Source organism: Pyrus communis, chromosome 2 (assembly GCF_041283825.1).
Source record: "Pyrus communis isolate YQ-2024b chromosome 2, ASM4128382v1, whole genome shotgun sequence".
NCBI classification, from domain to species: Eukaryota; Viridiplantae; Streptophyta; class Magnoliopsida; order Rosales; family Rosaceae; genus Pyrus; species Pyrus communis.
The window spans coordinates 24,342,687-24,357,721 of NC_142566.1; the positions used below are offsets into that span (position 1 = coordinate 24,342,687).

The 15,035-nt window shown below is 37.3% G+C and overlaps 1 protein-coding gene across 1 annotated transcript; it reads right to left on the reverse strand.

The window, feature by feature from the left end:
• Nucleotides 1-7,370: 7,370 nt before the first annotated feature.
• Nucleotides 7,371-11,768, reverse strand: LOC137747550 (protein PLASTID MOVEMENT IMPAIRED 1-RELATED 1-like). Its single transcript, XM_068487680.2, has 3 exons — nt 11,438-11,768; nt 9,047-11,302; nt 7,371-8,937 (listed from the first exon to the last, which is right to left on the reverse strand). Exons 2-3 carry the CDS (start codon nt 11,245-11,247, stop codon nt 7,779-7,781), a joined length of 3,360 nt encoding a protein of 1,119 aa, XP_068343781.2. The 5' UTR covers nt 11,248-11,302; nt 11,438-11,768; the 3' UTR covers nt 7,371-7,778.
• Between the last annotated feature and the right edge of the window lie 3,267 nt (nt 11,769-15,035).

A 15,035-nucleotide genomic window follows, 5' to 3' on the forward strand; every position in this document is an offset into this window, starting at 1 on the left:
TTTACAAACCTAGTTTTGAAAACACAAAATTATCTTTCCACAATTATCTTTAATAACTATAACAACTAAATAATAAACCCACATTTATTCTTTACGAAGAGATTTCAGTAGCAAATCTAGGTTTAGCCAAGGTGGTTAGAGCAGTGTGCTCTCCTTCTGAACCCAAGTTTGAGTCCCCGTCCTTGCATCGTTTGGTGTCCCTGTCCAATTCCAATGTATCCAAATGGGGAAGGAGGAGGAGGTGCTGCTTCCAAGTTCTAGCGCTAGCTCCAGCGCTAGAACTAGGAAGGTGGTGCTTGCAACGCGCGTCATGGAAACTCGTTTGCAGTCAGTCTCGTGTCATTGACTCTGGACTTTGCAAGCGCAAACTCCCATCTCTTAGTCAAATAGTTATATCGAAGTTTATTTCTTGAAACAAATGGATTTAAAACTCTTATGCTAGTACATCAAGGTTATGCTTCGTCTTCTGGATGAGAGATTCTTTCATGCAACCAAAAATTGATGTCACCATCCAATAAATATTTGATATCAAAGACTCATGGATGGTGACGTCAATTTTAGTGGAGCTTCTTTGAATCGGTATCAAAGACTCATGGATGAGTCTTCATACTGTCCACTAAAATTACTTGCCCCTCTTTATGGAGCACATGTTGCAAATGACATACACATCCATGATATAACTCCAAGAAGCTCACCACAGCTACACACATGGCAACATGAATCAATAACAGTTATTTTGGGATTAACAATACTCATGGGGAAGATATGATGACTTAGATGAACTCGATGATAAATATTGACCTAATGATGGATGAGACTAAAGCATGTGGAAGCGTGGTGGATGGGGACAAGTCAAGATGTGACAACCAAACATAAGGAATCATATAATAGTAATTGATATGTTGTAAATTAAGGAATCTCATCTAGAGTATTGTAAAGTTGATGTAAAAGAGATTCATCCTTATCTTACGTATGTAATGGACAAAAGAGGAAGATGTCTCTTGTCCCCTGATAGCTGTACGAGAGGTTTGGGAGAGTTCCTCCTCAGCCTATAAATATGTGTGTATACTCTGTAAGAAGATACTTAATGGAAATTAGTTCTTTTTATAAACTTCTCCTGATTGAATATCCTTATTTGAGTCATCCTTAGTAAAGATCCTTAAATTGATGAAATGTAAAATCTCTCTATTTGGATTTAGCTGACTCAGGACTTGGTTAACAACACCAAGAATTGGTGTCCAAAAGTATTTTTTATTGATTTTTAAAGTTGAAAAATAGAAAAATAGAAAAATATCTTTAAATTTACGTTCTAAATTGTTGATTTGAAGTGTTTAAGTATGAATTATAATAGATTTTTCACAAAAAAAATATATATTGAAGAACATGAATATGATAATTTGTTGTTATGGTAAGAGAAATAAAAGAAAAATTAACCAAAAGAATAAATAAATATAAAAACTGAAAAGGCAAAAAAATTGAAGGTGGGGATCGGTATGAAGCTAGCTACGTGGCTTGAGGAGAGTCGCTGTAAAAATAGCGACTTGAAAGCATAAAAGTCACTACAAATATAGCGACTTTTAATTTTAATAATCGGTATAAAAATACCGATCATATACTTTTTTTTAAGCGACATGAATATGAGGATGTCACTATAAATATAGCGACTCTTCTGGAAGAGAATCAGTAAAGAACTACCGATCGTATACTTTTCTATTTTTTTTTTCTCTCTTTTCTTTTTCCATTGATTTTTTTTTCTTCCTACGTTACTTTATTCAGATTCAAACACCTTTAGATTTAGGTTTATATTTATATTCTTGTTTTCAAATTTTTTAACATGGATTATAAGAAAAAATTTCATCAAAAATACATTTTGTAGAATACGAAGATGATAGTTTGATGTTGTGGTATGGGAAAAACAAAAAATTAACAAAAATAAAACATAAAATAAATAAAATTAATGGTTAAGGTGTAGGGAGACGCAGCCCAAACTCATGCCCTTAGGAATGGCCAAGGCACATCAGAAGTAGTGGAGGCCCATGAGGTTTAGGGTTTGAGGGTGTGTGAATAGTAACACCTTGAGTTCAAGTGTTTAGGGGCGTATTAATAATACACTCTAAGTTCAACTTGTTTCAGTGCTTGCGCACTCGAATTTCTCCCACGGCAGAGAAATTTATTTATTTATTTTAAGATGGGGTTACTATGTTTAAAACTTATGACTTTAGTGTGAATTCTATCATGGTTAACAGAGGCTTATAAATGCCACACCCCCCCTTAACAATGCTTCGTCCGGCCAACCATGGTTGACCTTTGAGATTAAAACAAAACCCTACCCCTATTGATAGCTGCCTATAAATGCCCACCCCCAACACCAATGCTTTATTCAGACAACAACAATCGAACCGTGGGATTAAAACTAAACATACCCCTATAAATGTTCAACCCCCACTACTTATGGTTCGTACAGGAAACCATGATTGACACATAGGAATTAAACTAAACCCTACCTCCTATAAATGCCTTACTCCCAACACAATTGGTTTGTACATGCAACAATGGTTGACCCGTGCGTCCAAGGCTGCCTCGTTTGTGTGCGTCGAGCCCGTCTTGTTTTTTTCGTGGGTCGAGATCGCATCTTGTTGCACCCACCGAGCAGGATTTTCGTGAAATATTTAGTGTGGAAGTTAAGGAAAATGTTGCAAGACCTTTGGATGTGATCCTAATGTTTGCAAATGCCCTAAAGCCCACCAATAAATCTTTGGCTGCCCTAAATGACCTCCTTGGCTAAATTGCAACACCAATCCCCGCAAGTTATCAGATTTTCACTTTCGTCCATATAATTTGTTTTCTGTTACATGTCTTTGTAGTTTGGCTTTTTAGCCAAAATGATCCCTGTGATTTGCATAACACATCACTTTGGTCCCTAAGATTTGAAATCAATAGAAGTGGTCCCCTAAGATTGTCCACTATCAATCATTTTGGTCATTCCGTGCAAAATTATGTTAAATAAGGATCAAAATGAAAAATATACCTCAATTTAATAAACAACGGCCCAAAATGTTTTGACAAAAATTAAGGGTATTTTGGTCATTCTATTCTTATTTAATGGAGATTTTTCAAGGAAAGACCAAAATTATTGAGAGTGGACAAATTCAGGGACCAATTCTATTGATTTCAAATCTCAGGAACCAAAATGAGGAGTTATGCAAATCTCATGAACTATTTTGGATAAAAAGCCTTGTAGTTTTATAGAAATAAACGGAAGTTGAAGGACGTCGTCGGATTGGAAAAGTTTGCAAACTACATTGACCAAATTCGATGCTATTGAACATACACGGACAAGGTATATGGACTAAAAACTTGTTTTCGCCTTCCTTCTTCGGGTTTCGGACCCTTGCACCCAAGTTCTAATCATCCTTCTTGTAAATTAGAGTACTCATACACCGTTGCATAAAGGGACAATTGAGTGAAAGAGGAATGGAAATAAAAAATATAAACACGATGATCAAAACTCCTATTCACTTCCCTCAAACGAATCCAACAAGCGCACACCACAAACCGCATTTCTGAATATTTCTGCAAGTAAGGTCCAAGAACAGCTACGACACTTTCGCACACAAATATCACCTGCCGACGGCTGTGAATTGAACACAGCGCCTTCAGACGGGCATACATTACAATGCTTGCAAGCCTGTATTCACAAAACATGGATTTACAACAGAAAGACGACGATACAACACAACCTTTTCCCCTTCATCTCATCTTGTCTATCCGTCAACTATGTCTATGTTCATGTGACTACAAGATTAGTCGACAACCCAGCTGTGTAATGACAAGGTCAAAAGCACTAACCGATTCAAAAATTGAAATTCACCTTGAGATTCACCAACCACTCAGCTTAATCTGAGAGTTTCATTCGGAAAAATAACATTGGGGTTCCTTATATGCGGATTTAGTGCTGCCAATTCCTTCCATTTTTCTCCAGTACCATGAACGCGTGCTGAGATGCTCCACAAGGTATCACCAGGCTGAACCTTTGTTGTTGCTGGACCAGAAGATTTTGGAGCAGCTTTTGACTTCATAATTGGATGCTTATTGCTTTTCCCCATTCCATTAGCAAGCAACCAGCGGGAACCGGACTGTTTCTGGTTTGCAGTACCCCATGGCTTCTTTTTATCTGGCTCGGTTTTCAGACCTGCAACATGGACTTCAGTGATTCTAAACTGAGGAATAGCTTCCACTTCGGCCAAATTCTCATCTTTCATCTCCTCCTTTATTTCTTCTAATTTTCCCACTGACTCAGACTGATCACTCTCTTCATCATTCTTCCTCAGTTCTGAAACCGAGATGTATATGCTTCGTCTTCTGGATGAAAGATTCTTTCATGCAACCAAAAATTGACGTCACCATCCAATAAATATTTGATATCAAAGACTCATGGATGGTGACGTCAATTTTAGTGGAGCTTCTTTGAATCGGTATCAAAGACTCATGGATGAGTCTTCATACTGTCCACTAAAATTACTTGCCCCCCTTTATGGAGCACATGTTGCAAATGACATACACATCCATGATATAACTCCAAGAAGCTCACCACAGCTACACACATGGCAACATGAATCAATAACAGTTATTTTGGGATTAACAATACTCATGGGGAAGATATGATGACTTAGATGAACTCGATGATGAATATTGACCTAATGATGGATGAGACTAAAGCATGTGGAAGCGTGGTGGATGGGGACAAGTCAAGATGTGACAACCAAACATAAGGAATCATATAATAGTAATTGATATGTTGTAAATTAAGGAATCTCATCTAGAGTATTGTAAAGTTGATGTAAAAGAGATTCATCCTTATCTTACGTATGTAATGGACAAAAGAGGAAGATGTCTCTTGTCCCCTGATAGCTGTACGAGAGGTTTGGGAGAGTTCCTCCTCAGCCTATAAATATGTGTGTATACTCTGTAAGAAGATACTTAATGGAAATTAGTTCTTTTTATAAACTTCTCCTGAGTGAATATCCTTATTTGAGTCATCCTTAGTAAAGATCCTTAAATTGATGAAATGTAAAATCTCTCTATTTGGATTTAGCTGACTCAGGACTTGGTTAACAACACCAAGAATTGGTGTCCAAAAGTATTTTTTATTGATTTTTAAAGTTGAAAAATAGAAAAATATCTTTAAATTTACGTTCTAAATTGTTGATTTCAAGTATTTAAATATAAATTATAATAGATTTTTCACAAAAAAATATATATTGAAGAACATGAATATGATAATTTGTTGTTATGGTAAGAGAAATAAAAGAAAAATTAACCAAAAGAATAAATAAATATAAAAACTAAAAAGGCAAAAAAAATTGAAGGTGGGGATCGGTACGAAGCTAGCTACATGGCCTGAGGAGAGTCGCTGTAAAACTAGCGACTTAAAATTATAGAAGTCACTACAAATATAGCGACTTTGAATGATAATAATCGGTAAAATACCGATCACATACTTTTCTATTTTTTTTTTTTAAGCGACATGAATATCAGCATGTCACTATAAATATAGCGACTTTTCTGGTAGAGCATCAGTAATGAACTACCGATCGTATACTTTTCTTCTTTTTTTTTTTTCTCTTTTCTTTTTCCATTGATTTTTTTTCTTCCTACGTTACTTTATTCAGATTCAAACACCTTTAGATTTAGGTTTATATTTATATTCTTGTTTTCAAATTTTTTAACATGGATTATAAGAAAAAATTTCATCAAAAATACATTTTGTAGAATACGAAGATGATAGTTTGATGTTGTGGTATGGGAAAAACAAAAAATTAACAAAAATAAAACATAAAATAAATAAAATTAATGGTTAAGGCGTAGGGAGACGCAACCCAAACTCATGCCCTTAGGAATGGCCAAGGCACATCAGAAGTAGTGGAGGCCCTTTAGGGTTTAAGGGTGTGTGAATAGTAACACCTTGAGTTCAAGTGTTTAGGGGCGTATTAATAATGCACTCTAAGTTCAACTTGTTTCAGTGCTTGCGCACTCGAATTTCTCCCACGGCAGAGAAATTTATTTATTTATTTTAAGATGGGGTTACTATGTTTAAAACTTATGACTTTAGTGTGAATTCTATCATGGTTAACAGAGGCTTATAAATGCCACACCCCCCTTAACAATGCTTCGTCCGGCCAACCATGGTTGACCTTTGAGATTAAAACAAAACCCTACCCCTATTGATAGCTGCCTATAAATGCCCACCCCCAACACCAATGCTTTATTCAGACAACAACAATCGAACCGTGGGATTAAAACTAAACATACCCTTATAAATGTTCAACCCCCACTACTTATGGTTCGTACGGGAAACCATGACTGACACATAGGAATTAAACTAAACCCTACCTCCTATAAATGCCTTACTCCCAACACAATTGGTTTGTACATGCAACAATGGTTGACCCGTGCGTCCAAGGTTGCCTCGTTTGTGTGCGTCGAGCCCGTCTTGTTTTTTTCGTGGGTCGAGATCGCATCTTGTTGCACCCACCGAGCAGGATTTTCGTGAAATATTTAGTGTGGAAGTTAAGGAAAATGTTGCAAGACCTTTGGATGTGATCCTAATGTTTGCAAATGCCCTAAAGCCCACCAATAAATCTTTGGCTGCCCTAAATGACCTCCTTGGCTAAATTGCAACACCAGTCCCCGCAAGTTATCAGATTTTCACTTTCGTCCATATAATTTGTTTTCCGTTACATGTCTTTGTAGTTTGGCTTTTTAGCCAAAATGATCCCTGTGATTTGCATAACACATCACTTTGGTCCCTAAGATTTGAAATCAATAGAGGTGGTCCTCTGAGATTGTCCACTATCAATCATTTTGGTCATTCCGTGCAAAATTATGTTAAATAAGGATCAAAATGAAAAATATACCTCAATTTAATAAACAACGGCCCAAAATGTTTTGACAAAAATTAAGGGTATTTTGGTCATTCTATTCTTATTTAATGGAGATTTTTCAAGGAAAGACCAAAATTATTGAGAGTGGACAAATTCAGGGACCAATTCTATTGATTTCAAATCTCAGGAACCAAAATGAGGAGTTATGCAAATCTCATGAACTATTTTGGATAAAAAGCCTTGTAGTTTTATAGAAATAAACGGAAGTTGAAGGACGTCGTCGGATTGGAAAAGTTTGCAAACTACATTGACCAAATTCGATGCTATTGAACATACACGGACAAGGTATATGGACTAAAAACTTGTTTTCGCCTTCCTTCTTCGGGTTTCGGACCCTTGCACCCAAGTTCTAATCATCCTTCTTGTAAATTAGAGTACTCATACACCGTTGCATAAAGGGACAATTGAGTGAAAGAGGAATGGAAATAAAAAATATAAACACGATGATCAAAACTCCTATTCACTTCCCTCAAACGAATCCAACAAGCGCACACCACAAACCGCATTTCTGAATATTTCTGCAAGTAAGGTCCAAGAACAGCTACGACACTTTCGCACACAAATATCACCTGCCGACGGCTGTGAATTGAACACAGCGCCTTCAGACGGGCATACATTACAATGCTTGCAAGCCTGTATTCACAAAACATGGATTTACAACAGAAAGACGACGATACAACACAACCTTTTCCCCTTCATCTCATCTTGTCTATCCGTCAACTATGTCTATGTTCATGTGACTACAAGATTAGTCGACAACCCAGCTGTGTAATGACAAGGTCAAAAGCACTAACCGATTCAAAAATTGAATTCACCTTGAGATTCACCAACCACTCAGCTTAATCTGAGAGTTTCATTCGGAAAAATAACATTGGGGTTCCTTATATGCGGATTTAGTGCTGCCAATTCCTTCCATTTTTCTCCAGTACCATGAACGCGTGCTGAGATGCTCCACAAGGTATCACCAGGCTGAACCTTTGTTGTTGCTGGACCAGAAGATTTTGGAGCAGCTTTTGACTTCATAATTGGATGCTTATTGCTTTTCCCCATTCCATTAGCAAGCAACCAGCGGGAACCGGACTGTTTCTGGTTTGCAGTACCCCATGGCTTCTTTTTATCTGGCTCGGTTTTCAGACCTGCAACATGGACTTCAGTGATTCTAAACTGAGGAATAGCTTCCACTTCGGCCAAATTCTCATCTTTCATCTCCTCCTTTATTTCTTCTTCTTTTCCCACTGACTCAGACTGATCACTCTCTTCATCATTCTTCCTCAGTTCTGAAACCGAGATGTATATTCTTGGCTTCGGTGGGAGAAACACTCTTTCTACTTGAATAAGAGAAAGCATTGGTGCCCCAACAGGTTCATAGTTTCGTAGTGGATCACGAAGTTGCACCATCAGTGCTACTGTGAAATTGTTCCCCAACAAGCCACACTTTCTAGCTCCTTTGCCACGCCTTCTCTCTCCCTTTGACCCTCCGCGAATCATGTCCAAAGAGTTTGCATGATGAGCCGCAAGGATTTGAGAAGTCCGTTCACTAATATGATCACCATCATCAATTTCACCAGAATCGAGTTTCAACCATTCATCAAGAGTTAATGAGAGGCCCATTAATCCGTCAACATCATTGCCACTGTCTTTTATGTCTAACAACTGCATCCCAGCAGCTCCTTCCAGACCAAGGGATTCACCAACGTTGACACCCTTGCCCTGGAGAGCTGAGATTTGCACAACAGACTGTGCGCTGATGTTTGAAGGTGCATCTGCATCGGACATCCCGGCTTGTATTCTCAACCCCTCAATTGAGAGCGCTTCAATTTTATCCATGGCTAAAGGAGCAAGATCTTCTAGAGAGACATATTCTAAGCCAATCTCATTGCCAGCCGCACTCGAACTTAACTTATTAGACTTAGGCCCAGATGAAATTCCTTCGGTTCTGGTTAGCCCATCCGATGTATGATGCCCAATTGATTCATGTTGTGACACAAATTCCCTGCAGCAATAACAACACGCAATAAAGTAAACAATACTCACACCAAAGATGTACTAGAAGTGTTGGACTTTGAGCTTCAAAATCGAGTGTAAAAACAAGACGCACAAACCTCTGAGGTCCTTTCAAAGCAGGCACAGCTTCCCATGCTACTTGTTCCATTGTCTTTCCAGTGATATCTTCCAAGGGCATTAACTTATTTGCCTGCATAGAAAGCTTCTCAATTCCAACTGATGCCAAATGCTGCAATATCTCCATTACCCCAGAACCCATTTCTGCCGGTACCACAACTGGACTAGAAACCTGCATGATCAAGTTCCCGCCACTTTTGGCCTCGCAGAAAAGTGAGGGATTCATGGACCGCACAAACCCTCCATTCTTTGTCTGAAGAAAAGGACCTAACCCTTCTCCAAGAGGAGGCAATTCTAACGGTTCTTCAGCAGGCAAATCCATCGACCTTCCAAAACTAGCACAACCTTTTGGTGGAGAATGCTGAAAGGCCATCTCATTTAAGCCCCACTCCCGCATTAATGCTTCCGTCTCCAAGTCCTCCAACATCTTGGCCTTTGCTTTACTTTTTACTGCCTGAGCTGCTATCTGATGCTCTTCCTCTGCAGCTTGAATCACAGAGGAGAAATCAAAACTATCAGATAAGTTCTCCCAACCAGTCTCAGTTGAAGGCGTGTAGCCATAGTCTGTTTGGTCACTGATGCCTGCTTCAAAATCAATCAAAGAAGTACCTCCAGCAAGGGCTTCCTTCTCAAATTGTCTTAGCAGACGCTCTCTTGGAGACTCAGGATCACTCTCAGAACTCAAGGAAAGTGGACTATGATCTATCCCTAGCATGTTCAAGAACTCATTTTCAACAGATTCTGTAACATCATCCAAGCTATGCGATCTCCCCATCATATTTAGTTTTGAATCTAATTTACCTTCCACAAAACATCTTTGGTCTTCAGGTGAAGATTCTAGTGCTGCACTCTCCAAATCAGATACAATACTTAGAGCGGACTCTAGCTCTTTCATGAGTGATTCTTTGGTGCACAAGGCATCTCTGTTGGAAGTGGACTCACTTACCACAAGGTCATCAGTATGACCCTTTTCCCCAGCCTGGGATTCAAGCTCAGCTTCATCTTCAACTGCTACTTGTACACCAGTGGTGATTTCAGAAAAATGACTTTCTGCTGGAGAAGCATCAGCAACCTGTGTAACAACTTCTGATTCCGCCAGTTCCTTTGATCGTAATTCTATCCCCTGTTCAACTACGGAAAATTCGTTTTCTTCACACTCATTTTCTACTTCTTTACCAGAATTAGATGATGGGAAAAAACTCGTCTTCATAGGATCAAGATGCTTGTCAACTGGAGTATCTGACTTCTCTTCTTCATCAAATTTCTGAAATAGTGTATTCACTGAACTAGAAAGTTCCGACCTTGATACTGGCAAAACCCCATGAAGATCCTTTATGCCCTTTATGGATTGAGATGAGGCCCGTGACTGCTGATTAGGAAGAGTTCCAGAACGCTTTATACTTGAGTTATTCTGCCTCGAAATCAATGCCTCGGGAACATTCTGGCTATTTCCTGTTGCTCTGGGATTATCTTCAAGCACTGTATACCCAAAACTAACATTCAATGAACCACCTTTAGCCTTTCCTGATAATTTGAAACTCGTCGTCCAGTTCCTCGAGCTTTTCTCCTCCTCTAACTCCTCCAATGTCAGAGGAAGCAGCCTCGTGAGATCAATCCTATGCTTTCCCAAATCAAGTTCTGGTGCACCAAACACAGAAGCATATAGCAAAAAATGCTTCGCTTCATACTTTGCCGAATGGTGGGGTCCACTCCTACTACCATACACTGAGCATGTGTGAGCCAACTTCTCCTCAAATTTTGCCGTCCCTTGAACTACCTTCACTGGATTAGTAACGAAAATCCCATCCCGCCTCTTCCAATGTACACAGAGACTAATTCCATTCAAAGTGGAGGGCAACCCTTCAATGGAATGGACTTGAAGAGAAAAGCAGCAGTTAAACCTACGGTTTCGGATATGGGTACTCGCTTTCAAGGGCTTCCAATTCCAAAAGGACCTCTTCTCTTTGTTCAACAAGTTTTCACCACCAGACTTATTCTTCGATTTCGGATCAGGTAAACGGTTCTTCCCTAGAGACATTGACGGTTTACTCCCTGCCGGAATTGAACTCTTAGAGGATTTTTTGTCTACATATAAAGCCTTGCTTATACTCTCAATCTCCTTCAACAATTTCCGATTACCGGAATCTCCGCCTCTCTTCCTCCCACCTTCCAAATTTGACATCTTTTACTTTTTTCTTTCCACACAATTTTCCAATCAAATTAAGCAAAACCCAATTCTGCAAATTCACGTAAAGGGGCAAATTTTGAGAATTCAAATTTATTGGGCAATCCTATTTTCTCACAGAACTTGCGAAAAGTCGAAAATTTAATTGAAAATTTAGAAAATTAATGAAGAGTGAAACTTTAATTACCGAATTGAGCTGGCTGGGAAACAGAAGCTTGCTGGTGAATCGAGAACCAACAAAAACCCTAAATTGCACGATTCAAGTCGCTTGCTTGAAATTCCGAGCTGGAATTTTGAGAAGTGTAGAAGATTTTGAATTTAAAGAGGAGGAGGGAACGAAATCCGAAATCCGAAATCCAAAAGAAAAGGAGAGTTTCGGAGGTTTCTGAGCAGCGTTTCGGTTGCCAAAACTCTCTGTCACTCTCTCTCTCTCTCTCTCTCTCTCTCTCTCTCTCTCTCCGAGTCTCTGAGTCTCTCTCTCTGAATTGCCGTTGCCTCTTTCAAACAAAAATGAAAACAAAATTTTGAAAGCCAAAAATAAAAAATAAAAACAAAAACAGAGTACGTAATTTAGAAAGAGAACCTGAGATTTGATTGTATTTCATTCCTTACCCCTATATTTTTTGCATCCTTTTAATCTAGTCCTTTTCTTCTTTCTTGTTCTGTTCTCTCTTTTTGTTTGTTTCCTTTTTGGTTCATTTTGGTGGCTTATTAAGACGAATTTAAAATTTGAGGGTTAATTATATGACATGTTTAAAACATGTGTATTTGAATTATTCACAACGAACTGTTTCGGAATTATTTGTGTTCCACATTAAAATTCGTAAAAATACTTGCAAAATAAAAAATCAGATCAACTAAGGGTCTCATTCCAAGCAAATAAACATGTGAACCATCTTTAGAAAATCACACGCCCCTTTCTCCTTCAAACTCTTGTTTAACTTTCCCTCTTGATTTTCTATTAATTTATTTCATTCTAAAAGCCAAAGATATGCATATATATGCGTAAAGGAGAAAAGGTTTATGATTTCTTACTCTTTTGTGGGGTGGGGGTCCTAATTTTTGTTAATTTTGATTAACTTTCCTCAACTACCTACTAATAAAGGAAAGAAATCCTCTCCGGATCTCCTCTACCAAAGTCTTCGGATCAAGTGATCCAAACCCTTGAAATTTGATTCAATGACTAAAAATAGAGGCCCCTTTTAAAAGTTATAATAATTTTAGCCGTTTGATCAAATTTTTAAGGGCCCGGATATTTGATCTGAGAGCCTTGGTGAAAGAGATCCGGAGAGGATCTCTTTCCCCTAATAAAAAGGTTTTGTGGGCACCACTGCAATTAGTTCAAAAATAAATATTTTGTCTTCAATTAGATTAAAGATATATACTTTGCTTCCATAACCATTCACATGGTTTAGCAAACTACTCCTTTTTGGTCAATGAATGCTTCATAGAGCTAAATCGCAAAGGAACCACCAAAAGGCCATCTATAATTTCCAAGTTTTTCATTTATATATGGATTATAAATGACACTTTAATTACTTGGAATGAGAATTTGAATTATCAGGTTTCTTATTTTTCAGTGTTTGCTAACACATTGGTATTGAAATTATTTTAATTCATGGCTTTCCTTACGTTTGCTAACACATACGAATTAAAACCAACCATGAGGTTGCTTGGTGGTTGTGGACGAATTCCAAACTTACATTCCACACGACATATTCTACATTTAATTTCTAACGCTGGTGAATCACACACTGATATTCAGGAGAGGTTAAAATACTTCTGTGAGTCTTTCCGACCCCTAAAAAGGTGGACTGACAAAGTCATCAGCTGATCTCTTTTTGAAAAAAAAATACATACAAATTAAAAAACATGTGACTTTCGTCGTTCTTACATAACTTGTGTCTTATTTTTCAATGTTGTAAGTGGTTTCTTGTGCTCTCTAGCCCATGGTAGAAAGAGAATTTTTACGAAAAACTCCTGGTACTGTTCATTTTAACAAAAAATCATATATTTATACTAAAAAGTCAATTCTGGTACTATTCACTTTACCGTTTATTTTGTCCTTATAATTAAAACTTAAAATTTTCAATCCATTTTCATTAGTTTTTCTTAATAAGGATCGTTTCAAGGAGGAGGATTTTCTATCCTTCTAATCTCTCTACCCTTCTATGCTCTTCTATTTGAACGGTTACGGTTAAGCCACATCAACATCTTATATTGATTTTTTTTATAGAGATAATAAGATAGAAAATAATATGTGAGAAGAAAATAAGAATACGAGGGTAGAGAATACCTCTTCTCGTTTCAAACCTTTCGGATATGCCTACCAAGTCCCATTGAGATTCGCGTCACAAAGAGCTAAGCATCACAAGATGCTGAAAGTTCCGGACGATATACGTTAGGATTTTAATTAAAAAAAAAATCACTATCATATTCCTAGCTTTTTCTTAGTGGTGAGCATTCTTTTGGGTGTATTTCTATCCTTTGCATAAAATAAAATGAAAATTATAACAATAATTCGTCAACTTTAACTAATTAGTAATCTTTCAACTAAAAATTATGATTATTGGTCTTTTAGCTTATCAACACGTGTAGTTAATGAGTCATGTTAGAATGACCATTGCTACAATTGGGTTAAAATTTAGCGACCATTGCTACAATTGGGTTAAAGTTGAGGGACCGCTTCTCCAATTGGATTAAAGTTTAGCGACTATTGCTACAATTTTTCTAATTTGGTTTTCCATATTTGTCATTTGATTCATCCTCACATGTATGGTGCGTGACTCATGTTGCGGAAGTTTTAACGGAGTTGATGAAAATGACTATAACTGTACGTTTTGATGAGTTAAGGGACCAATGGTTATGGATTTTTAGTTGAATAACCATTACTCAAATTGTATTAAAGTTGAGGAACTATTACTATAATTTCTTCTAACATAAAAAATATATATATTTTTACCAGAACAAAAATAATTTTATTATTGTCATGTCATTATAATTATATATCTCCATTCTGATGGGCCGGAAAATTTGTAATCATATATTACCTGATATTTTCTGGTTCATTGTAGAAAAATTAAGTTATATTTGGTTCATTTGTAATCATATAAAGGAAAGAGATCCTCTCCGGATCTCTTCCACCAAAGTCTTCGGATCAAGTGATCCGAACCCTTGAAATTTGATTCAACGACTAAAAACAGAGTCCTCTTTTAAAAGTTATAATAACTTTAGCCGTTTGATCAAATTTCATGGGCTGGAATCACTTGATCTGAGGACCTTGGTGGAAGAGATCCAAAAAGTATCTTTTTCCCCTAATAAAAAGGTTTTGTGGGCACCACTGAAATTAGCCCAAAAATAAATATTTTGTCTTCAATTAGATTAAAGATATATACTTTGCTTCCATAACCATTCACATGGTTTGTCAAACTACTCCTTTTTGGTCAATGAATGCTTCATTGAGCTAAATGGCAAGGGAACCACCAAAATGCCATCTATAGTTTCCAAGTTTTTCATTTATATATGGATTATAAATGACACTTTAATTACTTGGAATGAGAATTTGAATTATCAGGTTTCTAATTTTTCAGTGTTTGCTAACACATCGGTATTGAAATTATTTTGATTCATGGCTTTCCTTACATTTACTAACACATACGAATTAAAACCCATCATGAGGTTGCTTAGTGGTTGTGGACGAATTTCAAACCTGACATATTCTAGATTCAATTTCTGATGCTGGTGAATCACACACTGAGATTCATGGGAGGTTAAAATACTTCTAT

What these genes read in the sequence shown, in the direction of transcription:
- LOC137747550 (XM_068487680.2), bottom strand. Translation starts at nt 11,247, where the DNA reads ATGTCAAATTTGGAAGGTGGGAGGAAGAGAGGCGGAGATTCCGGTAAT. An exon ending in GCTTTGAAAGGACCTCAGAG is followed by an intron (nt 8,938 to 9,046) that starts GTTTGTGCGTCT and finishes TTATTGCTGCAG; the next exon opens with GGAATTTGTGTCACAACATG.